We start from the raw sequence: 24329 nt of genomic DNA on the forward strand, positions 1-24329 counted from the left end.
GGATCTTTGTGTAGTTTCACCAAAGTCCCTTTATGCTATTAATTAGTGCTATTAATGATTTACTCATGAAAAATGCAGTAGGTTTGTCTTATTTTACCTGTCCCATTACTAGCTAATCTACTTCCTCTGAATACTTTTGGGCCGAATAGTGGGCCGGTGGTGTAAGTAGTTAAGATTTGAGGTGATTTTTTTCCACACTTATTAATATGATCAGCAGTTATTCCTCTCTACTCCACTAAAGCTAAAATGCTCCCCAGTGGATGGTCGGTGGGTCAGTGAAGGCTGAGGGCTATCAAAGCAGTGTATTAAAAGGAGCTCTTTGAAGCTTGTAAACCACGGTGCCCAGCAGGTCCACAACAGATAGACGCCTCTGATTGGTCAGGTGTGTGTGTGTGTTTTTTGCTAGATCGATCCACAGGGCTGACATTCTGGAGCATCAAAGCTTTCAGCACACTAATCTGACTCCTCCTATGAGGGCAAGGGTTGTTTTTATTATTTTCCTTTTTTTTTTCCTCTATAAAATGCTGATACCTCAGAGGGGCTCCTACATTGCTTATGATTCGAGAGTGGGCGAATCATGTGTTTTAGAGGTTTGAAAGAGAAGGAAAACATATTGAAATCAAGCTCGGACACTGTATTTATCAAGCGATAAATAATGCAACAATATAGAGAGCAATGGGGAGAGCAGTAGCGAATCACAGGGCCATCCACGGGGCATAGCATTGGCAGCAGAGGAGTGACACCGCAGAGATTCACACACCGCTGCTCCTCAAAGTCAGTTTCCCCTCACACTGTCTCTGGAGACCTGCCGCCACATACACACTCATGAAAGGTGTGAAAATCTGATTTCCCAAAAAGGATCGGTAATTCTCTGCGAGGGTGGAAGCCGCAATCAATAAATCATTGCTAAGTAGATTGTAAAGAAAAAAAAATTATTCCCCCTTGGTATCAGTGCATTAGGATTCTCCTGAGGATGGATGAGGCGAGATGGGGGTGTGAGACAATCTCAATAAAGAAGAGGCAAATCATACCTTCGCCATTCATCTGGACTCTGGCAAGCAGCTGTCAGCAGAGTGAAGAAGAACCAGGAGAGTCGACTCTGAGGGATTCATTGGGCCATCAAGTCTAGGAATGTCTGGAAATATACAAAACCAATAAGCTAATTGACTGCCTTTACAACATGTACGAACACAGCTTTCTATGTCATTTTAATGTTGAGATTTTGAGCTCTAATTCTGATATTATAACCATTCAAAAATGATTTGTTTGAATAATGCAGAGGGACTTTGAATAAAGGAATACATGGGCGACAGGTTCAGAAAAAACTGCAGCAGTCATCCAGCGGTGGAAAGTAACTAAGTACATTTATTAAAGTACTGTACTGTATAATTATGAGGTAAAGTTGCATTTTATACTACTTTATCCGACTACTCCCTACTTCCCTTTAGTGGCAAATATTGTACTTTGCAGAATCAGATTTTACCTACAAACATGATGCATAAACATGTAATAAAAATATAACACTCTGAACAGGGCCATTCTGCATAATAAGTACTTTATGTTTAGTATATTTTGCTAATAATACTTATAATATTTCAGGACTTTTACTTGCAATTAAGTATTTTAATATTGCTGCCGTACTGCGATTTGTATTCAGTGGTGGACGTGGCAATACAACAATGTAAAAATACTTTTATTACGTTACAAATAAAAGTCCTGCATTCAAACTCCTCCTAAGTATGAAAGCATATAGTAAAGGTAATGCATCAGAATTACCCCTGAGGGTGTTTGATGTGTAATTACTATTTCAAGTATAAAGTACCATAAAATGAAAATACTCAAGTAAAGTATCACAATAATACTTCAAAAACTGTACTTGAGTAGCTTATGTAGCTGTATTTAGTTACTTTTCCATCACAGTAAAGCTAGCTATCAATTATTTTATCCACTTGGGGAAAGTTTGGAGGAGTAACAGTTTAGCTATTAAGTTATTCAATTTGGCACTCGTTCAAATTTGTAATAAAAACCTCTGTGAAGATATGATTTATGGTTAAGCTATATATCCTACCTGTATCCTCTACCACAGGTGTTTTCAATTTGGCTGATTAGACCTCTTGTGTGGACGTTGAAGTTATGACTTTATTCTCGTAATATTACAACTTTTTTCTCGTAAAGTTATGACTTTATTCTCGTTATATTACGACTTTTTTTCTAGTAAAATTATGACTTTTTTCTCGTAAAGTTAAGACTTTATTCTCGTAATATTACGACTTTTTTTCTCGTAAAGTTATGACTTTATACTCGGAATATTAAAACTTTTTTCTCGTAAAATTATGACTTTTTTCTCGTAAAGTTGTGACTTTATTTTCATATTACAACTTTTTTCGTAATATTACAACTTTTTTTTTTCTTCAAGTTAGAACTTTATCCTTGTTATATTACGACTTTTTTTCTCGTAATATTACAACTTTTTTTCTCGTAAAGTTATGACTTTTTTTCTCATATTACGACTTTTATTTTCTTAAAGTTATGACTATTTTCTCGTAATATTATGACTTTATTCTGTAAATCTCCGATATTTTTCCCTCAATGTGGCCCTAATACTCCGTAGTACATTGTCCCTTTGGCCCTCACTGCATTAGACTTATATACTATATACTTAGACTATGAACTGTGTTACCTTCATCACAATGATCAAATGTTGTTTTTTTTGTTGCCTAAAATGTGTCTTTTGATAGTAAAGGTTGATGACCCCTGGACTAGGTCTATGATGACCCCTGGACTAGGTCTATGTTGACCCCTGGACTAGGTCTATGATGACCCCTGGACTAGGTCTATGATGACCCCTGGGCTAGAATAACTGAAAACACCTGTGTGGGTGTTCAAAGGCTAACGTTAGCTTTAAGGCAGAGAAAAAAAAAAAGCTAACGGTCAATTTTCCAGAAACTTTCTAGCTTAACACCAAGCTAAAATTGTCTAAAATCAACAAAAAAGCGTATAAACAAAGTTAAAACCAAGCAAAAAGTAGTAATAAAAGCGTAAAAATCTTTTAACAAATATAAATACCACGTTAGAAACAATTAAAACGTGTCACCTGTTGTTAATTAGTGTCAACGTCTCTTCATCCGACGGTTGGCGTCTCTCTTTCTGCCAAAAACGACTACAACACCCACAATGCATCACGGCTCTGTGTCTGTCATGTGATGTCACTCATGACAGTGAGGAAGCAGCTTCAACAACAAACCTACAGTAGCATCACTCTTTGTTGTATTGTGGATGTATCTTTGATATAAAGCAAACCTAACTGTGATATTGTGGATCTTTAACATGTATTCTCTTAAAGCGTTGTGAGATATTGTAACTTATTCTGCTCCGTATACGGATAATAATAATAATAAGGATGGCGAATGTGGAGGAGAAGCAGGTGAGCATAGCATGCTTAGCTGGCTAATGTTGATATTTGTATATGTGTGTGCATCAAAATGAACAAGAATTGTGATCAGTGCATGCTGTCAGCTACCTTTTGATTATATTTAACGTGTAATGTGACAGTTACTGTGGTGTGGAAAGCTTAATTTTGTGGTTTGATAGCAGTTTTACATTGATTTGTTATCTATTTGTTGCCTTTTCTAAGTAAAACATATTATTTACAGTCTAGTCTAGTCTAGTGTGTGAGTTAAATTACATTATAATGCAGTCTCACTCTAAGTGTGGCTCTACTGTATGCTTTGGTGCTTTAATATAGTAAGAAATGTAATGGCAGATTGCTAATGTTGATGTTTTTAGACATGTATGCATCAAAATAAATAAGAATTGTGATCAATGAATGCTGTCAGCTCACTTTTGATTAGATTTAACGTGTTATGTGACAGTTATTGTGGCGTGGAAAGCTTAATTTTGTGGATTGATAGTAGTTTTACATTGATTTGATATCTATTTGTTGTCTTTTTTTAAGTAAAACATATTATTTACAGTCTAATCTAGTCTAGTGTTTGAGTTAAATTACATTATAATGCACTCTAACTTTAAATGTGTATGCTTTGGTGCTTTAATATAGTAAAAATGTAATGACAGATTGTTGAAATCCATTTAAAATCTGTCTTCATTCGTTAATTTTGTGGTTTGATAGTAGTTTTACATTGATTTGATACCTGTGTGTTGCCTTTTCTAAGTAAAACATTATTTGCAGTCTAGTCTAGTCTGGTGTTTGAGTTAAATTACATTATAATGCACTCTATCTTTAAATGTTGCTCTATTGCATGCTTTGGTGCTTTGATATTGTAAGACATTTAATAATAATCCATTCAAAATGTGTCTTCATTCAGGGCAGAAAACAAAGTGAGGAATTCACAGATGAGTCTGAGGTAAGAAACATCATCACATGTGCTGCCATTTCTTTCTCCTACAAAAACACAAGTCAAGTCAAATTTATTTCTATAGCACATTTAAAACAACATGAGCTGACCAAAGTGCTTTACAGACATAAGCAGAATAAAAAATGGTCAACAGAGCAGACAACAAAATCTCACACATCCACAGACAGAGACCAAGGTAAAATCCATGACTGTTATAATGAGCATTTATAAAAGGCCAATTAGTAATCACAATTCAAGTACATTCAAAAGCCAAAGAAAAGAGGTGGGTCTTGAGCTGTGCTTTGAAAGACTCTGTAGAGGGAGCAGATCTGATGTGGTGAGGCACAAAAAGTGAGTTAATATGGAGGTTAAAGGGGAAAGAATTACACCTAAAAATGTCATGCGGTTGCACCAGTGTGTCCATCTGGAAATGCATCAAGAGTAGCATGTTGTCGATGACAGGGCTGCGCATACTTCTGTCAAGCATGGATGATTTTTTGAACTCAAGTAAAGCTCGCTGCCTACTGAAAGGACTGTAATACATAGCCCAGCCTTTATCAACCCAGCTTGATCCCGGAAGGATCTTTGTCAGGTTTTTTGAGAGGTGTCAAACACTCATGAATTACAGATAGCTCTCCAGATCCATCAATATTATGACTGAGCTTCGGCATGTTACAGTACACTTGTGCTTGTGAGAATCACAAGTAGGCTAAATAAAATATAACTTTATACATCAGCCTGGCAGGAAGGGGAAAGTCTTTTTTTATAGAAAGCAGAGAATTGAATGAAATATCAGAGAAAGGCTCTCAGACAGCAGAGTTAAGAAGAACAGGAGGAAAGGGGGAAAACTGCAGGCTTGTAAATAGAAAGAGCTCCTACATCCTGTTTCCTGTCTGTGCACAGTGTGTCCAGTACTGTAGGACATGAACACTCACAGGGAAACAGGCACTTACAGACTGTGGGATTGTCTCTCCTCCAAGTGGCTGCAAGCAGCTGATTATTTACTTGGAATACAGCAAAATAATGTAGCTCACTTGGTGTCTTGCTGCTGCTGTTACGTGTTTTGACAGCAGGCTCACTGGTTGAAGGAAGTGAGGGCCGGTGTGCTGCTCTACAATCTGCTGCTCACAGAGGACATGAGCAGGACAACAATTTCATCTTGAAAGTAAAAGGCATGCTACTCACCATCTTTGTAATCTGGCCGGACTAGTCTGATTTGTTATGACATAATACTAGCAATAAGCCTGGCTGTAAGTGTTTTTGATTGTTCGTGGTTTAAAGGAAATCAGAATTTGTTTTATTTGCCAAGTGCGTCATACAAGGAATTTCACTCTGACTTTTATGCATTGCTTTAAACGTACTTTCACAGAAATATATAAATAACAGCTAGGGACAAGGACCCCAAAGCTGGACAAATAAAGGCAAGGAATAGACAGGACGATTATGTACACGAGTAGAGAAATATTATATACTGTATATATTATGGCATGCCGTTCAGGAAATTATTATATATATCATGTGAAATTTTAGAAAATTGAATGAAATCCTGAATATATAATTCCATATATTCAGGATTTCATTCAATATTCTCAAATTTCACATGATATATATATTATCTCACTAATATATATATATATATATATATATATATATATATATATATATATATATATATAAAATCTCTCCTAGTTGTTTGTATGGTTTGAGATCAGGCCGTTTCTTCAGGTTTTTCCTATTATTCGTCACCCATCTGTACATTGTGTTTGAGACGGAAGTAAATAGAGGAGTAGGGTGCAGGATCTATTATGTTCTTAATATTGAAGAGGACATGTCCTCCTTTCATATCCTGAATGTAAGTTAGTGACTAGTGTGGTCTTCAGTTTGTATTTGAAAGCAGCATGTTGTTCTTATTGTAGACAGACGGCTTGGTTCAGTCTGTTGTATCTTAACTGGCAATAAGCAAATAATATGGCCAAAATGGTTACAACACAAAGGCCAGCTCAGTAGTTGACAAAACAAAAAGCAACTTACAAGAGATGGCAGAAGTTTGAAAATGGGTAGTTTCTCTCCGGGGATGAAGTTTTCTTTTTGTTGTTTGATACACCTTTGAAACCCGTGACAATTGCCCCCGCATCAGAAATCTCACAACCAGAATACACAGGAAATAGCCTAGATATGGCGTTGTTGAGTGGGAAAGGATTGTTTTTGAAAATAACATTTTTTCCACGCTATTGTCCCCCCACCTCCAACCCAGTAGCACATAATGGCAGACACTGTTTTGAGTTGATGCACCCTCTGGGCAGCCACAGACTGTGCAGCATTGGTTATAAACTGAATTAGGAGTAATATTCAGGCTGTGACTGGCCGCAAATGTTGGCTCACGCTGGAAAGTGTAACACAGTAGAATACCTTAAGTTTGCTTTATGAAATGACTAAATGCATGTATGTCACTGGGGATGAACGGTCTCGTGGAAAAATCTAAATGACTTTATGCTGCATTTCACACAAGGTAATGGAAATGTGTCTTTGTGCATACATCTCCTGATACACACACGCAAGACATATGAATGTCTTTAAAGAGGCCAGAATACATGTAGGATTGGACATCAGTGAGGTTCTGCTGGGTTCAATGTCACTGTGGTAGTGATGGTGGGCACTGTGCATGTGAAACCAGCCTCCCATGATGTGTTAGTTAGTTACTTTTTGCTGCAGATTGTTAAAGGAATGCTGCTGAAGACTAGGAAGGACCCTGTCTTTATTATCTTTTATATACATTGGTATTATACCGTATGCATGTGTATAAATACATTATGTATAAATGGATGTAGAGCTTTTTAATAATTGGTTAATCATTTGTCATTTTTAAAGCACATGTTCTGCGTTTCCAGGTTCTCAAATGAGAGGATTTCATGCTTTTCTTTGCCATTTATGATACTTAACTATTTGGATTTTAAACTCTTGGTGTGAACGCAAGATGTTTGTCATGTCACTTTTTCTTTTTTATTATTTTATGGACACAATTCTTAATAAAAAAAGAAAATAATGAGCACATTGATCATTAATGAAAACAATTGTTAGTTGCAGCCCTAAATGGATGTTTTTTTCTTGTTCAAGTTAAATGAAGATGAATGCGGTCTAACAACCCAGAGTTTGCAAATACAACACCTTGATGTAAGCAACAATACCTTAAAATATATCACCAATTCTTAGCAAAATATAGTTAAAAAACAATAATATGTCCTGTCAAGTTTATTTATATACTGTAACTGAATATCACAAATCACAAATTTGCCTCAAGAGGCTTTGCATTGTCTATTTCTTTTTTATTTACACTTGTGAAGAGTTTTATCTGATGAACAGAGGAACGCAATTAATTGCATTTAATGTGATTTTGCATACATTTATATTGGAAAAATATTCTTATGAATGTTCTGATATTGATTTTTAACCATTTAACCAGCCTTACAAATATGCTTAATTGAAGCTTATTTCACATTTGATGGACTTAAAGGTGCCCTGCGGAGTTTTCTTGTAAACAAACAAAAGTTGTGTTTATCTGTGACGTCTAACAAACACATTGAATGCATCTCCTTCTTCTTTTTAGAGCATTTAAAATGATGAATTGTTTACATCCATGTTTACTACCTAGCTGTCTTCCTTTAGCTGTCAATTGATTAAAATATGTAATCGCGATTAATCACATGATTGTCCATAGTTAATTGTGATTAATTGCAAATTAATCGCAAATTTTTTAATCTTTTCAAAATGTACCTTAAAGGGAGATTTGTCAAGTATTTAATACTCTTATCAACATGGGAGTGGGCAAATATGCTGCTTTATGCAAATGTATGTCTATATTTATTATTGTAAATCAATTAACGACACAAAACAATGACAAATATTGTCCAGAAACCCTCACAGGTGCATTTAGCATGAAAAAATGCTCAAATCATAACCTGGCAAACTGCAGCCCAACAGACAACAACAGCTGTCAGTGTGTCAGTGTGCTGACTTGACTATGACTTGCCCCAAACTGCATGTGATTATCATAAAGTGGGCATGTCTGTAAAGGGGAGACTCGTGGGTACCCATAGAACCTATTTATATTCACATATCTTGAGGTCAGAGGTCAAGGGACCCCTTTGAAAATGACCATGACAGTTTTTCTTTGCCAAAATGTAGCATAAATTTGGAGTGTTATTTAGCCTGCTTCGCGACAAGCTAGTATGACATGGTTGGTACCGATGGATTCCTTAGGTTTTTTGTGTTAATGTGTTATTATCGCGTTAACTTTGACAGCGCTAGTGTGAAACCAAAGGCAGGATATGTTGGGAGTTGCACATAAATACATTGCTCTATAGCGCCACTAGTGGTCAAAAACTCTACAGGGCACCTTTAAGCTGAGTTGGAAGCTTATAAAGTCTTGTTCTCTTCTTCTCACTTGTTTTAAAATGGAGAGTACAGCATTTAAATGACTTGAGGTGGACATTGTGTATATTTCAGTTTGCTGCGTGGAGGGGTTTTGTCGATGGCTTTCAAAGAACATTGTGAACCGTAGAGGACACTGTGCTGTTGTAATGAATACCTTTAAGAACACGTTATAGCGAGAGCCCATCTTACACGTCTGCTTTCTCCACCAGGAGGAGGACAGCGAGGAGGAGCCCAAGCTGAAGTATGAGAGGCTCTCCAATGGGGTGACAGAAATCCTCCAGAAGGATGCAGCCAGCTGTATGACCGTCCATGACAAGGTAGAGGTTATAATCCACCACCCACCACAAGGGCATTTCACTCTCAAGTCCACCCATCTCAAGCACACATTGTTTATGTAGAGATGGCAGCCCATTCTTTTCTCACCTTCCCCCTGCTTTTCCCTCTCAGGGAGGTGCATCAGAAGGCGCCATTGTTTTCTCCTCTTTTTTATTCCCACTCTTACATATTTTTTCCTCTCCTCCGTTTGTTGGTATTTTTAAGAGGGCCACTCTTCGGCGAGATGGTTAATCGTTGTGGCACCAGCAGCGCACATGCACGCCTGAGCAGAGCAAAAAGTCATCCCCAGTTATGTCTCCTCACCTGATGTTTTATTAACCGCTATTGATTTTCATTTATTTATTTTTACTTTGAGTATTTTGTTTTTAACCTCAAAATAGAAACCGTGCCACAGCGAGAGACGTCGCTTTGCTGCAATTCTAAATTTGATCTGACTGTCTTTCTTCCTGCTCCTGCCATCCAGCTACCTGTGTGGTCACACCAGCCCCCCCCTCCCTCCGCCGCGGCAAAACTCCCACCGCCTTAAAGCCACCGGCGGCACATATTGCCTCATGTTGCCTCATATTTTAAGTGTCTGAATCGGAATTTCATTTGAACAATTCCATTCTGATAAATCCCTTTAAAAGTCGCTCCGCCTCACAAGGTTGAACCCTTTATTTATTTATTTTTGGTTATTTTATTTGGGGAGATTGCCGGGGCTCTGTCTGACATGCTCAGCTGTGCCTGTAAATATAAGCATTTCATTATAGACTGCACTGAAGCATGGTGGACTCGCCGCACATCCACATGCTGGTCTAGAAGGGAGGGGGATTAGGAGGAGGGCACGGAGCAGGGGCTGGGGTGGAAGAACACACACTTAATCTAATGCCAAAAGCCCCCAGTTTCTATAATTTTTTTGTCCCAGTGGACTCACGTACACACACACACATATGCACAAAACACAGAAACCAGTTGCTGCTCAGTGGAAATAATAGCTGTGTGCTGGGCAGGGAGGGTAGCGCGGGGAGCATGGGAAGAAGTCAGATGTACAGTGCATTTATTATGCTTAAGCATTTTAATTTGAGGGTGAAAAAAATGCCATTTCACACTGTATGCTTTAATAAATAGGGCTTTTCCACCCCCTGCAATTTCACAGTTTTGCCTCCAAGCCCACCCAATCCCACTCTGCTCATGTCGCTCCAGCTCCAGGAAGTGATTTTTTTTTTTTTTATCCTCTCTCACAGCCTTCGTCAGCACAAGATGTTTTTTTTTACTAGAATTTGTTTCATGTATCTTCTGGTTTAATTTACATTACATTTGTCTCTTTTCAGTTTCTTGCCCTAGGTACTCATTTTGGAAAGGTGTTCCTGCTGGACATCCAAGGAAACGTAACTCAGAAGTTTGAAATTGTGAGTACATTGAAATGGATTATAATGCTGAAATTCATTAAGGCCTACTGGTGCACGTGATTAACCTTTTAGCCATGCCAATGACTAATGCTAATATTAGTAATTATATGATATATTATTAATGATATTAAAGGAACAGAGTGTAACAATTAGGGGATCTATTGGCAGAAATGGAATATAATATTAACAAGTATGTTTTCATTAGTGTATAATCACCTGAAAATACGAATCGTTGTGTTTTCGTTACCTTAGAATGAGCTGTTTATATCTACATACGGAGCGGGTCCTCTTCATGGAGCCGGCCGCCATGTTTCTACAGTAGCCCAGAACGGACAAACCAAACACTGGCTCTATATAGGGCCATTCAGGTTTTCGCGTTGGCCACCGTAGTTCTCCTACACACTCTGGAAGAAGTTTCAGTTGGTTGCAATCTGCAGCCTCACCGCTAGATGCCACCAGATCCTCCACACACTAAACACCTTTAACACTAAATAATCTTAATGATTTTGGTGATTTTTTTACTTTTCCTCTAGCGCCACCAGCAGGTTGACATTTGTGTTATTTAGTGACATGTCTTGACAATTATTGCCAGGGTTGCCCCCTCTTAGTCGATTAGTCGACTAATCTGTCGTTTTGGTTTTAGTTGATTAAGATTTCTTTGGTCGATTAGTTGTTTTTTAAGCTTTTTTTATGCTGAGTGACTTATTTCTAAGAAACTTATGAGCACATCTCTGGTAAACACAAGATTTAAAGTGGTGCTTTTGTGTGATTCTTTGTGGAGAAACTCAGTCAATCAATCAATTAATTGATTAGTCGACAAAATCGTATGAGTGTTAGTCAACTAAGAATTTCTTTGGTCGAGGACAGTCCTAATTATTGGATGGATTGCCATGAAATTTGGTACCCATATGTGACTTTTCATCTAGCGCCATCATCATGTACAAATTTTGATTTGTCTAATATTTTTGACCAAATACCTGCAAAACTAGTAACATTCCCATCAGCCTCAGCTCTACTGTGTGTTCAATGATAATTAACAAATGTTAGCATGCTAACACGCTCAACTATGAAATAGGCAAATAAGCATATTTCCCAAAATGTCGAACTATTCCTTTAACAGTCCTCTTGTCTCTAAAACACAGCAGAAGCACAGTTTATTTTACATACACCATTTAATGGTTAGGGACATTAATATTAGCTCCTAAAGGGATGCATGAGGAGGCATTTTGCTCGTGTTGGATTTATAACCAGCAGGAATATCTGATTTATTCCCACTATTTTACTTTCACTAAACATTTCTGCTCCCTTGATGTGGATGGAATGACTTCTAAACTATAATTTAATTTGCAAGTCAAACAAAATCAGTAATCAGGGCTGATTTGACTAGTGTTCCCGCTGAGCGCATTGATTCAAGTGCTACTCACCTGAGGAACTTACAGTACTGGCCAGTTATCAGACTCTGCCTAAAAGAAACAAGGAAGTGATTTCACTGAGTTCTGGTTGATGGATTTGTGACATAGTTTCAAAATAAACCGGTCTGAATTCAGTGAAAAGGATTTAATATGCGTACCAAATACCCAGGTGTATAAATGTATGTATAATTATGTATAATAATTAATGTAGTTAATGTGTATAATGTATAATATATATATGTGATAAGCAAAACCTTGTTCTCCTTCAGGGATGGTTTTTAAGTAACATTTGCTATAATTTATGCCATTTGGTCGTCTCCTTTTATCTAAAGAGCCCTATAGTGTCATGAATGTGTAAACTTTAAAAGCATCAGCAGTGAGTTTAGACCCCCCTAACCTTCACAGTATTAATGCCACGCTCCATGCATTGACACATACGGGACTGTGCATCCATTACATACTCAAATTTTTCTCTTTTTCTGGCATTTCACTTAACGGGGTAAAATGTCAGCCAGCAACATTTGGCCAGCCGCAAAGATATTTTCACCCTGCCGCCTCTAAAAAAAGATGCCATGATATTGTGTCTCCGCAGAGTTCAGTGAAGATCAACCAGATCAGTCTGGATGAGAGTGGAGAGCATGTGGGCATCTGCTCCGAGGATGGGAAGGTAAGATCGCTCTGCTCATCGCCGCTGGTTACTGATCCTTGGGTGTTTTTCATCTCTCATAATTCATCCTAAAAACTCATCTTATCACTGTTAAACTTTATGCTAATGATATGGAACTTGGCTGTGAATTTTTAGAAGGCAGTTCTTCCAGAAGTTTTATCTTCACCATATCTACACATATTTTTTTTTTCATGATGCATGAATTTATAAAAAGCTTGCACCTATTTTGAATAGTAGGGAGGAAAGGATCCGTCGAGCTGTCAGTCAGCCATCAGCCGACTATGGATACCCTTTCCATGTTCTCCACCTCGCTGTTATCTTGTCTCTTCTCATCATTACCACCATCCTTCATGGATTTCGCAGTCAAGATATGCTCTCTGATATCACCCTCCCCTTACTTCCAGCACTCTGGTGGCAAAAACAAGATCTTGTCGCGCAAAAAAAGTGGAGCAGACAATTAAAATCAATGCCGCAGCAATTGTTTGCCCTCAACCAATTCAGTTGGCTGTTAATCCTTTGAAAATCTAACTTAATCCTTAATCGCTGGTGCGGTTCGAAAAATGAGATTGCATCGGAGTTTTATATTATTCCTCTACTTACAAAAAAAACTCTTCTTTTTGGGGCCTCGGATGAAGAGAAACTGGGTGTCATGTACTCTAATGGTACATTAGGGTTTGTTGTAGCCAACAAAGATGACGACATGTGTTTCTAAACCCTGCGGGGTTCAAAGAATCAACTCGTCCACTAATTGGTGACCCAGCGGAGAAGTAGGGAGCCAATCAAAGTCTTTTCTGACCACAATTCCCCCCGCTGGCCTCGGATAGTTGCAGAGGCAGCAATTAAAGGAGACATTTTTGAGTTATTCACCTTTTGCTTTTCTGCTCGGCCGTCTCGTCTTTGTTTCAGGTTCAAGTGTTTGGTCTCTATACAAGAGAGGGTTTCCACGAGAACTTTGACTGTCCCATCAAAGTAAGTTCATTTCACACTTATACCCCCATATACTGTATATACTGTACATACATACACATTGTACATCAATTACTCACCCCGTGTTACCTTGAATTGTTGAAGAAAACTTTGTGTTTCTTGCATGCCTCCATGGCGAACAGAGAATAAAAAAAACTGAGAAAAATCTTGAATTGAAGTAAATGGGGACCACTTTTAATAGAAAGATAGATAGATAGATAGATAGATAGATAGATAGATAGATAGATAGATAGATAGATAGATAGATAGATAGATAGATAGATAGATAGTAACTTTATTGATTCCGAGGGAAATTCAATGCCGAATTCACACCAGAGCAGCGGCAAAGTGCGGCCTGCGGTGAGCCGCCGTGCAACGTCTATGAAAAGCTGCGGCGGCTGCTCCCGTGCTCTGCGAGCAGTGTTTCTCTCTTTGGAGTCATGGACTTTGGGCTTTGTAACTTTGCAGACATTTTTCACGCACAAAAAGCTGCTGATGCGGCCAAACAAAAGTTGGGAAAAGTTTAATTTTTCGCGGCGAAGTGAGGCCAGAGAGGACCCGCAGCCAATCAGTAAACAGATCCTTGATTTATTTTTTTGGTGGAGGTTTTAGCGAAGATGCATGTGTTTGAGAAGTAGTGAGCATACGACTGGATAAATGAGACTTGGATTATTATATATTATATTACAGTGAGCGAGTTGTTTGAGAGTGTCAAAATGGATCTTTTGATATAGTTTTGCTGTTGTTAAACGCGGCCTCCATTCACCTCAATTCCTCAAGGATTTACTCTTTTTGATTCTCCCTTCACCATGGAGGAGCATGTGAGAAAGTTTTCTTTAAGAATTCAAGGTAATGCTGGGGGAGTAATTGATATACAAATGGTCATTTTGTGGATGAAGTATTCCTTTAAGTGCCTCATCATACATGTGTTGCTACAGCATTACCTGCATATGGACCTTTTTAAAACTGGACAACTTGAACATTTTAAATGTTGTATTTCCTGTTGCGTTGTTTGTTAGCTGACAGGAAGTAAACTTGGACCAAATGAGACAATCTGTCTGTATTGTTTTGCAGGTGGTGGCGTTACACCCTCAGTTCACCAGATCAAACTACAAACAGTTTGTCACCGGGGGCAACAAGGTAGGTTTGAGCACTACTTTTTACTCGTGCAGTCATTATGAACAGTTTTTCGCCATTTCCTGCCACAATAATTCATCCTGATTGTGTCCGGGGGCGAATACCGAATCCCGCCAACCTTCTCACTCTGGCTTGGCCGGCTGCGATGCGCGGGCCTTTGTCTGGCGTGAAAGGCTCTTAGTTTTCTGTCTCTTTGCTGGAGTGCTCTCGGGAGAGCTGCCCATTTTCACAAAGTGCTGTTCGCTCAACAGTGTTTGAAAGGCAATGCTTCACGAGCACGGCAAGTAGATGTCATTATCAAGAGGGGAGATAGTCTTAGGGTTTCCGGGGCGCATGCGGTGATCTCTCTCTGGTAGGTATGTCACCACGGAAACTATCTCAGATATTTGTCATTTTGTTTTTCGGAAGTAAAACCACCTACCTATTACCACACGCCAATTACTGTACACACAAAACTATAAACTGCAAGTAGCGTCATTGCAAATCCATCCGTAAATAAAGTATACTGACATTTATACAACGGGTGAGGAAAAACAACTTTTTTTCTATCAAACCCCATTGTTAGTGTTACTTTGCCATTTTCTTTCAATTGGCGCTGATTCCTCTCAGTTCCAAGTTGCGAAGGCCTCCACAATGTGCCCGTGATGAAAATCAATACGCCTCAACGGGAGCCACATCCTGTCAAAGGAAATTCAATTTTGTCTCCACAGTTCTTTTGTCATATCATCTCTTTGTAGAGCAAACTGTTTATTAACATAGCACAACTGCTGAATTAAAGAGCCTATACAACCTTCTCTCGGCATCCTTGGTCATATTACGAGCATTTAGCAGTTTATATAGTGAGGACAGTAACAATGCAGGGAATGTGAATGACGGGCTTTTGTCCTCATACAACACAAGGCCTGAACATTAAACGACAGCTGATGAAGCAGTCCTGCGGTTGGAAACACAACACTCTCGCTGAGCTTCCGCACCTAAACATAGCATGAAGATGTGATGTTTGAATACTTGTTTCTATACTTTACACCGCCCACAGTGACAACAATAAATGGTGTGTATCCTAAAGAAGCCGCAGCCATTATGATGGGAGCGAAAAGGATGTATGAAATCATGCTTGTAATGCATCACACCATCTTCAAATTACGTCGACTATGTGAAACCTGTAAAATGACTTCTTCCATCACTGAATGTGAAGCTTTTCTCACTTTGATGGAGTCTAATGAACAATCTGTCTTCATCGTCTTTATGCCTAAATGCTCTGAAGCTGAATTAAGATCTTCATATAGAACTAAAAATCTGGTTTTACGTCATAATTTGCAGCGTGGATGAGAAAGTTTCCAACAGATTTAAGTTAAATCTATAAGGCTGTTTCACTCTTTTATCAGACTCAGCTCCTGACTGGCTGTCCCCGTGCGTTGTGCTGTTCATCTACTGCCCTCTGTAGGCCGGCCTGCACAACTGCAAACTGTAGTATTAAATGTGTTTTCTTTCCCAGCTGCAACTGTATGAAAGAAACTGGCTAAATCGCTGGAAGACGTCTCTTCTACATGAAGGCGAGGGCTCCATCACTAACATCCAGTGGAGAGGTAACCTCATTGCCTGGGCCAACAATGTGGTGAGTGATCAACCACAGACTTCAATAAAAAGTATTAAAAGTATTAAAATAAAAAATATTGAATGTGTAAAATGTAGGGCTGTTAACCGATTAAAATATTTAATTGTGATTAATCACATGATTGTCCATGATTAAGCATGATTAATCGCAAATGAATTGCAATTTTTTTTTTATCTGTTCAAAATGTACCTTAAAGGGAGACTATTTAATACTCTTATCAACATGGGAGTGAGCAAATATGCTTGCTTTATGCAAATATATGTATATATTTATTATTTTAAATCAATTTACAACACAAAACAATGACAAATATTGTCCAGAAACCCTCACAGGTACTGCATTTAGCACCCATAGAACCCATTTTCATTCACATATCTTGAGGTCAGAGGTGAATGGACCCCTTTGAAAATTGGCATGCCAGTTTTTCCTCACAAAAATTTAGCGCAAGTTTGGAGCGTTATTTAGCGTCCTTCGCGACAAGCCAGTATGACATGTTTGGTACCAATCAATTTATTAGGTTTTTCTAGTTTCAGACAAAATAAACAAAATAGAAAGTAGCAGCAAGCACGTCTCCAAATCTTGAACAGTATCGGGTGCCAGGTAGTAGTAAGAACAGAAGAAACAAATCACCGGTACTCACAGATATACTGTAGGGGCTTTCTTAGTTTATTCTGGGCAAAAAAACAAACACGTTTCCGCTATAAGCCATCATCAGTGTGACGCATCATGCGTTAATTTCTAATGCCCAGAATAAACTCAGAAAGACCCTAGTTTCATATGATACCAGTATCTTCAAACTGAGCCCGCTACAACCTTAAAATAGCAAGTTAAGTTAATGCATTAAAGGAGTTAGTGCCGTTAAAACAAATTTGTGTTAACACGTAATCATATTAACTTTTACAGCCCAAATAAAATGTTGTTGTTTTTTCTGATGTCTTTTAGGGAGTTAAGATCTATGATATCGGCACAAAGCAGCGGATCACAAACGTGCTGCGGGATAACGTCAGCCTGAGGCCGGACATGTACCCCTGCAGCCTGTGCTGGAAGGACAACTGCACTCTCATTGTGGGCTGGGGCACTTCCATCAAGGTTTGCTGCTTTTCTATTTAAATCCATGAAAGACACTATTAGCTGTTCACTAGTGTTTCAGACTTTCTCTTTTGTTCTTATTTCTCCTCAGATTTGTGTTGTGAAAGAGCGAAATCCCACTGAGATGAGAGATCTGCCCAGCCGCTATGTGGAAATAGGTATAAAACACATTGCACATTATAATAAACTACACGATAATAAACTTTATTTATAGAGCACTTCTCTAAACAAAGGTGCTTCACAACATAAAGCCAGAACAGGCAATCACAGTAGTGAAATGAAATATATCATAAAGTAAGAATAAAACTAAAAACATGGTAGTTAAAATTGAGATAAAATAAGAGGGAGCCAAATTAACTATTTATTTAGAGTTATATGATTAAAAAGAGTGTTGTAGTACTGGAGACCGGTCACGAAACCACTTTATGTAGGTCCGGTCAAGACCACAACTGCAGGATATCACTAAATTGTAGGGCTGTCCTCGAAAAGAAATTCTTAGTCGACTAACACTCATACGATTTTGTCGACTAATCGATTCGTTGATTTAATCAACAGATCTGTAAAACTGAGTTTCTCCACAAAGAATCACACAAAAGCACCGCTTTAAATCTTGTGTTTACCAGAGATGTGCTCATAAGTATATTGGAGTCATTCAGCATGAAAAAAGCATAAAAAATGACTAATCCACTAAAGAAATCTCAGTCGACTAAGACCAAAACGACCGCCTAATCGACTAAGAGGGCAACAAATGCATAGAATATCATTATGTTACCACTGCCAACTTACAGATGCATTAAATGCACTCTAACATATTATCTATCATATTATCTTTGATCCTCTTTTGTTTGGTTTCTCTTTTTTAAACAGTGTCTGCATTTGAGACGGAGTTCTTCATCAGTGGCCTGGCCCCGCTGGCTGATCAGCTCGTCACCCTGTACTTCGTCAAGGAGAACTCTGATCACATGGTAATTATACTTCTTTTACATGTAGATATTAAAGAGGACATATTATGCTCATTGTCAGGTGCAAACTTGTATTTTGGGTTTCTACTAGAACATGTTTACATGCTTTAATGTCCAAAAAACACTTTACTTTTCTTATACCAGCTGTGCTGCAGCACCTCTTTTCATGATCTGTCTGAAACGCTCTGTTTGAGCTCCTGGTCAACCTCTCCAGCTCCGCTCTAGCTAGCTTTGTTTGAGCGCGTGCTAAACTAGTCACTAGGCGGGTATTATGCAAATGTATTACTTGATGACATCACCATGTTACGGAAGAAAAGGCAGGACTTTCAGCGAGGCGTTTCAGGCAGTTCAGGAGCAATGTGTCTCCCTTTGGCGTGGACTTTGTGCTTTGTAACTTTGCAGATTTTTTTAAATGTACAAAAAACTATATAACACACTAAAGGAAAGGGGAAAAAAGACACATAATAGAGCCTCTTTAAAGGGGCAAATATGGTGTAAGATGTTGTACTCTTGTGTGTGTGCAGGACGAGGAGTTTCGTGCGCGTCCTCGTCTCGACATCATCCAGCCTCTCCCTGAGAGCTGCGAGGAGATCTCTTCAGACGCGCTGACCGTGCGCAACTTCCAAGACAACGAGTGCAGAGACTACCGCCTCGGTGAGACTATGAAAAGAGAAAATGTCACGCGGCCTTTTACTGAGCTCTGATTTCATTATGCATCGGCCATCAAATGTCAGCTGTAATGCGCAGTACGCAGAGGCATAAATGTATTTTCATTAACAGAGCATTCTGAGGGAGAGTCGCTCTTCTACATCATCAGTCCCAAAGACATTGTCGTGGCCAAGGAGCGAGACCAGGACGACCACATCGATTGGCTGCTTGAAAAGAAGAAATATGAGGTTTGCGTTGTTGAGTTTTATGAATTCAGCAAAAGGTTACGGTCTACAATTATATAGTTTAACTGTGTGTGTCCCGTTACTGTGACAGGAGGCGCTGATGGCTGCAGAGATCAGCTTCAAAAACATCAAGAGACACGACGTTCAGCAGATTGGGATGGGTTACATCAATCACTTAGTGGAGAAAGGAGACTATGACAGCGCTGCGAGGTGGGTTTAACTTCTGCAGGTGGACAGTCAGTTAATCCATTTCATAAGCTGTACAGTGAGTGAGCGTGTGTGAGATACATGAAAAACAATATGTGTCTCTTTTTACATCTCCAGTGTCCATATTACAGAAAGTGTTGAGCAGAATTAAGGCTGTGTATTGGCAAATATCTGGCGATACGATACATATCATGATACAGGGATTACTATTTAATGTATTGGGATATATTGTGAAACTGTAAGCAAGGCAATATGTTTCTTTCAAAATATAATTTTGGGAAAACTGTCATAGTATAAAGAACACACCACTTTATGCATAAAATATGAGTAAAAAAAGGTAGCAATGCACCCTTACGCTACTCAGTGTATGTTTTTTACGTTGGAGTGGAAGAGTCAAATGGCTGAAGATAGATTACAACATTGCTATCTAGCAGTCAGGGTTTAAGCACAAATCTTTGCATGTAAACTATTAATTAAAAATGAACTTTTTGTATGAACTCGATACAGTCTCACAAAACACATCACGATACTCAAGTGTATTGATATTTTCTTACACCCCTAAGCAGAATATTTCACTCATGTCTTTATTTAAAATTGTAGGAAGAGAGAACACTCTTAAACATAATCCAAATGTATTTTCACTAAAATCACCATGGTTACTGAAAGAATAAAATTAGATTTTAATTACCTGTAATACATGTTCATTGCAAATTCAACCAATAATTAATAGTGTGACAAAAGAATCTTGACTCAAGGTTCACTTTAACCAGTAAGTGGACCTTGGTTCATTTTTTTTTTGTCAAACTACTATCTCCAGGGAAGGAAGAATGAACTTTCAAGCACAAAGATCGTATTCTAGTTTATTCACTGTATGTTAATGTCATGTATGTGACTCGACAGCCGCAAGCATGTCCACCGCTAACAAAGTCAAAGACCAGAACCTTCTTATTTCATCTGAATGATTCAGGAAGTGCCAAAAGGTTCTTGGAAAAAACATGGAACTATGGGAAAATGAAGTGTACAGGTTCAAAACCATCGGACAGTTGAAGGTAGGAAGTTCTCTTCCTTAATAGAACTCAATTACTAAAGTGATTATGGACATGAAATAATGATGCATTTCCTTCAGAAAGTCTTTCTTCCAGCATCAGTCTGTTATCAGTATTGCTCCTTCTCTCTCTAATTTCAGGCCATCAGTCAGTATTTGCCCCGAGGAGATCTGCGTCTCAGACCGGCCATCTATGAAATGATCTTGCATGAATTTCTCAAAACCGACTATGAGGTACTTTGTCCCATAATATCCTGTGACAAATCCAGAGTTAATCCACTGGTTGATCGTCAGCTTAATGGTTTGTCCCACTTCCTCTGCTGTCCACAAAGGGTTTTGCCACACTGATCCGGGAGTGGCCTGGAGAGCTTTATAACAACATGGCCATTGTTCAGGCTGTCACCGATCACCTGAAGAGGGACCCCACCAACAGAACCCTGCTCACCACATTAGCTGAACTGTAAGTGATATTAACGTGTGCATTACTCACCCATTTTAATACATATTGAGGGAAATATTTAAACTCAAGTTGCCAGTTTTTAATATTACAACAAAATGCTACAAGTTTATACATTGTGCATTATTTTATACACATTTGTGAGGAGTTCTGTGTCAATTATTTGGTATTTTTTTAAATTCTATGATCTAGACTGAAGTTTTAAATCCAGTTCTGTGTATCTGAACAATGCATGTTTGCACAATATTTGTCTGTAAATATGTATTTACTGTAGAACTTGTTTGGTTGAAGCTTTCAAATGACTTTATAATAACACAAAATCAAATTCCATAAAGTGACTTATTGGTATTTGATGCTGTTGCAGCTACACGTACGACCAGCGGTACGACAGAGCCTTAGAAATCTACCTGAGACTGAGGCACAAAGACGTCTACCAGCTGATCCACAAACACAACCTTTTCTCCTCCATAGAGGACAAGATCGTACTCCTCATGGACTTTGACAAAGAGGTGACTCAAAACGTGCTTAATTTTACTGTCATGTTTTCATTTTATAAGTTTGATGTTTGAGTAATAAATTCTCTAAATTTACAGAAAGCTGTTGACATGCTTCTGGACAACGAGGACAAGTTATCGGTGAGTGTTCCCGACTTCTCTCAGTATTTTATTAACGATGTGATGAAAACCTGCAGCCCACTGATCCTGTTTCTCTTCTCTCCTCTAACAGACAGACAGGGTGGTGGAAGAGCTGACAGACAGGCCTGAGCTTCTGCATGTGGTGAGTTGACTAAATCCAATCATATTAACTCTCAAGATTTAATTCAGAACTGATTTAACTCCTCTTTTTCCCCGCAGTACCTCCATAAACTGTTCAAGCGGGACCATCACAAAGGCCAGAAATACCACGAGAGACAGATTGGCCTGTACGCCGAATATGACCGTCCAAATCTCTTACCGTTCCTGAGGGATAGCACACACTGCCCGCTTGAAAAGGTACAATTCTTACATATCATCCTACTGCATGTTCATGTTTCCAGAAGCTACAAGACATGACTTATGTTGTCTCTTCTTTTTTCTGTCAGGCTCTGGAGGTTTGTCAGCAGAGGAACTTCGTAGAGGAGACTGTCTTCCTGCTCAGTAAGTGTTAGTTAAGGTCTGTTTTCCTACTTTAAGTGTGTTTAAAGGAAACTAATTGAGCATGTTGTCTCCCAGGCCGGATGGGGAACTGCAGACGAGCTCTGCAGATGATCATGGAGGAGCTGGAGAACGTAGACAAGGCCATAGAGTTCGCCAAAGAGCAGGACGACGCAGAGCTCTGGGAGGATCTCATCTCTTACTCCATTGACAAACCACGTATGATGCAGTCTCCCATTGACCATGTTTGATTTTGTCTTTCTTTGTCATTTTGCCACTTTCTTATATATATATTTCTTTGTCTCTATCTGCCTGCTACTGTCTCCCCAGCGTTCATCACCGGCCTCCTTAATAACATCGGTACTCATGTGGATCCCATCCTGCTCATCCATCGCATTAAGGAGGGCATGGAGATCCCAAACCTCCGAGATTCACTAGTAAAGATCCTCCAGGACTACAATCTACAGGTTAGAAATGTTTCTCTTATTCATTAGAAATCTTTATACATTATAAGATTATACAGTGGTGCAGCTGTAAACATTGTTCTTTACTACTAGTACGGCTTTTGTTCAGTTAAAATAGAAGATAAAAACTAAAATAACCATCACAGGTACCAGTATAGTCAGTTGGGGATTGCACATAGACCGTATATAAGAAGTGGATGTAGTCGCCGTGACGTCGCCCATTGGTTTGTAGACTGCCGTTCTGAAGCCTCGAGTTCGGCATTTTGGCTGTCGTCATCTTGGTTATATTGCAACCCAAAGTGACACAATCATCATGTTGTTTTGCTTATTAACCAGCGTTTGTTTTCTCGTTTTCTAAGATTCTTCTGAGAGAAGGATGTAAGAAGATCCTGGTGGCCGACTCCCTCTCGCTGCTCCAGAAGATGCACCGAACGCAGATGAGAGGAGTCCGGCTCGACGGTGGGCGATGCACTTTCTTAGCGTTCATGTTGAGGCAGCAGCGGAGATTAATTCATTTTTAAACTGCACTAACACAAATGTTGGTTTTCTTTTCAGAGGAGAACATTTGCGAATCGTGTCATGCTACAATATTACCGTCAGGTGGGTTTTCTGTGTACTTGCATCCAAGTATTTTACTGTTGTTTTGCATTTGAAAGCTATTCATTGCTAGTTTTTTGCTTCACCCCTGTGGTTCAGACATGGCCAAACCCTTCAGCGTGGTGGTGTTTCACTGCAGACACATGTTTCACAAGGAATGTTTACCGTCTTCAGGATCAGTAAGTAACTTCCCTTTAATCTGTCTCACTCTTTACACAACACATCACATAACTTGACTGTCCTATACTGAGACTCCTGTACCTTTTCTCTCTTTCCTGTTTCAGATTCCTGGGGTGCAGTTTTGTAACATCTGCAGTGCGAAGAAGCGCGGGCCAGGGAGTGGAATCCTGGAGATGAAGAAGTAAACGGGGATTTATGCACTCACAATGCTATTATTGATGCTTTTACCTTCCCCCTGTTGCTTTCCATCTACTGTCAGTGCATTGATCAATGGATATCACCTTCCCACTACTCACTGAACTGTACACTTGCAAAAATGCAAAACTTATATATTGGATTGTCTCTGTATATTTACATCTAACAACTATAAAGTGCTTTACTTGTTCTGCTTGCCACTAATGTGATTTGGCAATGAACTATCTGCAACGTCTGAAAAATAAAATCACATAAAATGTGTTTGTGTCTGATAATTATTCATGTCAATCAATCCCGAGGAGAAAGGAAATTCATTTAGTCTTCAATGTTTGAGCTTTTGTGTTCTATTATACTATGGTGTCTATAGTTGAAAACACATTAGTAACAATACACATTCAGTATTGTGTTAATATGTTTGTCATAATTGCACAAAATATTCCTTAAAAACATGTAAAGAATGTTGTGAATGCAGCAAATATTGAATATGGGCAACTTAATATTTGATTTTGTCAGACTTTTCCCTCAAATTACTGATATTACAGCTTGAATTGGTGCACACAGACATTTAAAACCACCCTCAAAGCTGTTGAAAGGATGTACAAAGATGCCAATAGCATGACTCATTTGTGGTATTTCAGACGTTTTAAGCTAGTGAGATATACAGATGCACTATTACAGTAGTTCTTCAAATAATCAGTGGTTTTGCTCCTTCCGTATTAAGACGCTTTGAAGAAAACCACAACCAGGTGCACTGGAGCTGGTTATACTGTAGATAAATAAAGGAACACATACTCAATATA

At 38.7% G+C, this 24329-nt stretch overlaps 2 protein-coding genes across 4 annotated transcripts in view; one reads left to right on the forward strand and one right to left on the reverse strand.

The window, feature by feature from the left end:
• The window catches only part of pou6f2 (POU class 6 homeobox 2), an 86036-nt gene extending 82840 nt beyond the window's left edge, over nt 1–3196 (reverse strand). For both annotated transcript variants that reach the window (XM_074622678.1, XM_074622676.1), the window contains exons 1-2: nt 3095–3196; nt 1032–1135 (exon numbers count right to left, since the gene is read on the reverse strand). The gene's annotated coding sequence lies outside the window, so the exon portion shown is untranslated. The remainder of the gene's footprint in view (nt 1–1031; nt 1136–3094) is intronic.
• vps41 (VPS41 subunit of HOPS complex) lies at nt 3195–23790 on the forward strand. 2 transcript variants are annotated; one of them, XM_074622674.1, is made up of 29 exons: nt 3214–3424; nt 4326–4364; nt 7470–7526; nt 8996–9103; nt 10433–10510; nt 12515–12589; nt 13496–13558; nt 14630–14695; nt 16188–16307; nt 17250–17396; nt 17488–17554; nt 18264–18361; nt 18883–19012; nt 19139–19254; nt 19343–19461; nt 20426–20507; nt 20645–20737; nt 20836–20963; nt 21325–21469; nt 21554–21595; nt 21687–21737; nt 21815–21952; nt 22042–22096; nt 22172–22312; nt 22424–22560; nt 22917–23016; nt 23113–23157; nt 23254–23333; nt 23439–23790. In XM_074622674.1, the coding sequence occupies exons 1-29, from the start codon at nt 3401–3403 to the stop codon at nt 23517–23519; spliced, it is 2625 nt and encodes an 874-aa protein (XP_074478775.1). In that variant the 5' UTR covers nt 3214–3400; the 3' UTR covers nt 23520–23790. The 2 variants fall into 2 exon arrangements, with proteins under 2 accessions (XP_074478776.1, XP_074478775.1); XM_074622675.1 differs by lacking the exon at nt 7470–7526 and having other exon boundaries at nt 3195–3424.
• Nucleotides 23791–24329: the final 539 nt, after the last annotated feature.

The sequence above is a fragment of the Sebastes fasciatus genome, chromosome 21 (genome assembly GCF_043250625.1).
Source record: "Sebastes fasciatus isolate fSebFas1 chromosome 21, fSebFas1.pri, whole genome shotgun sequence".
NCBI classification, from domain to species: domain Eukaryota; kingdom Metazoa; phylum Chordata; class Actinopteri; order Perciformes; family Sebastidae; genus Sebastes; species Sebastes fasciatus.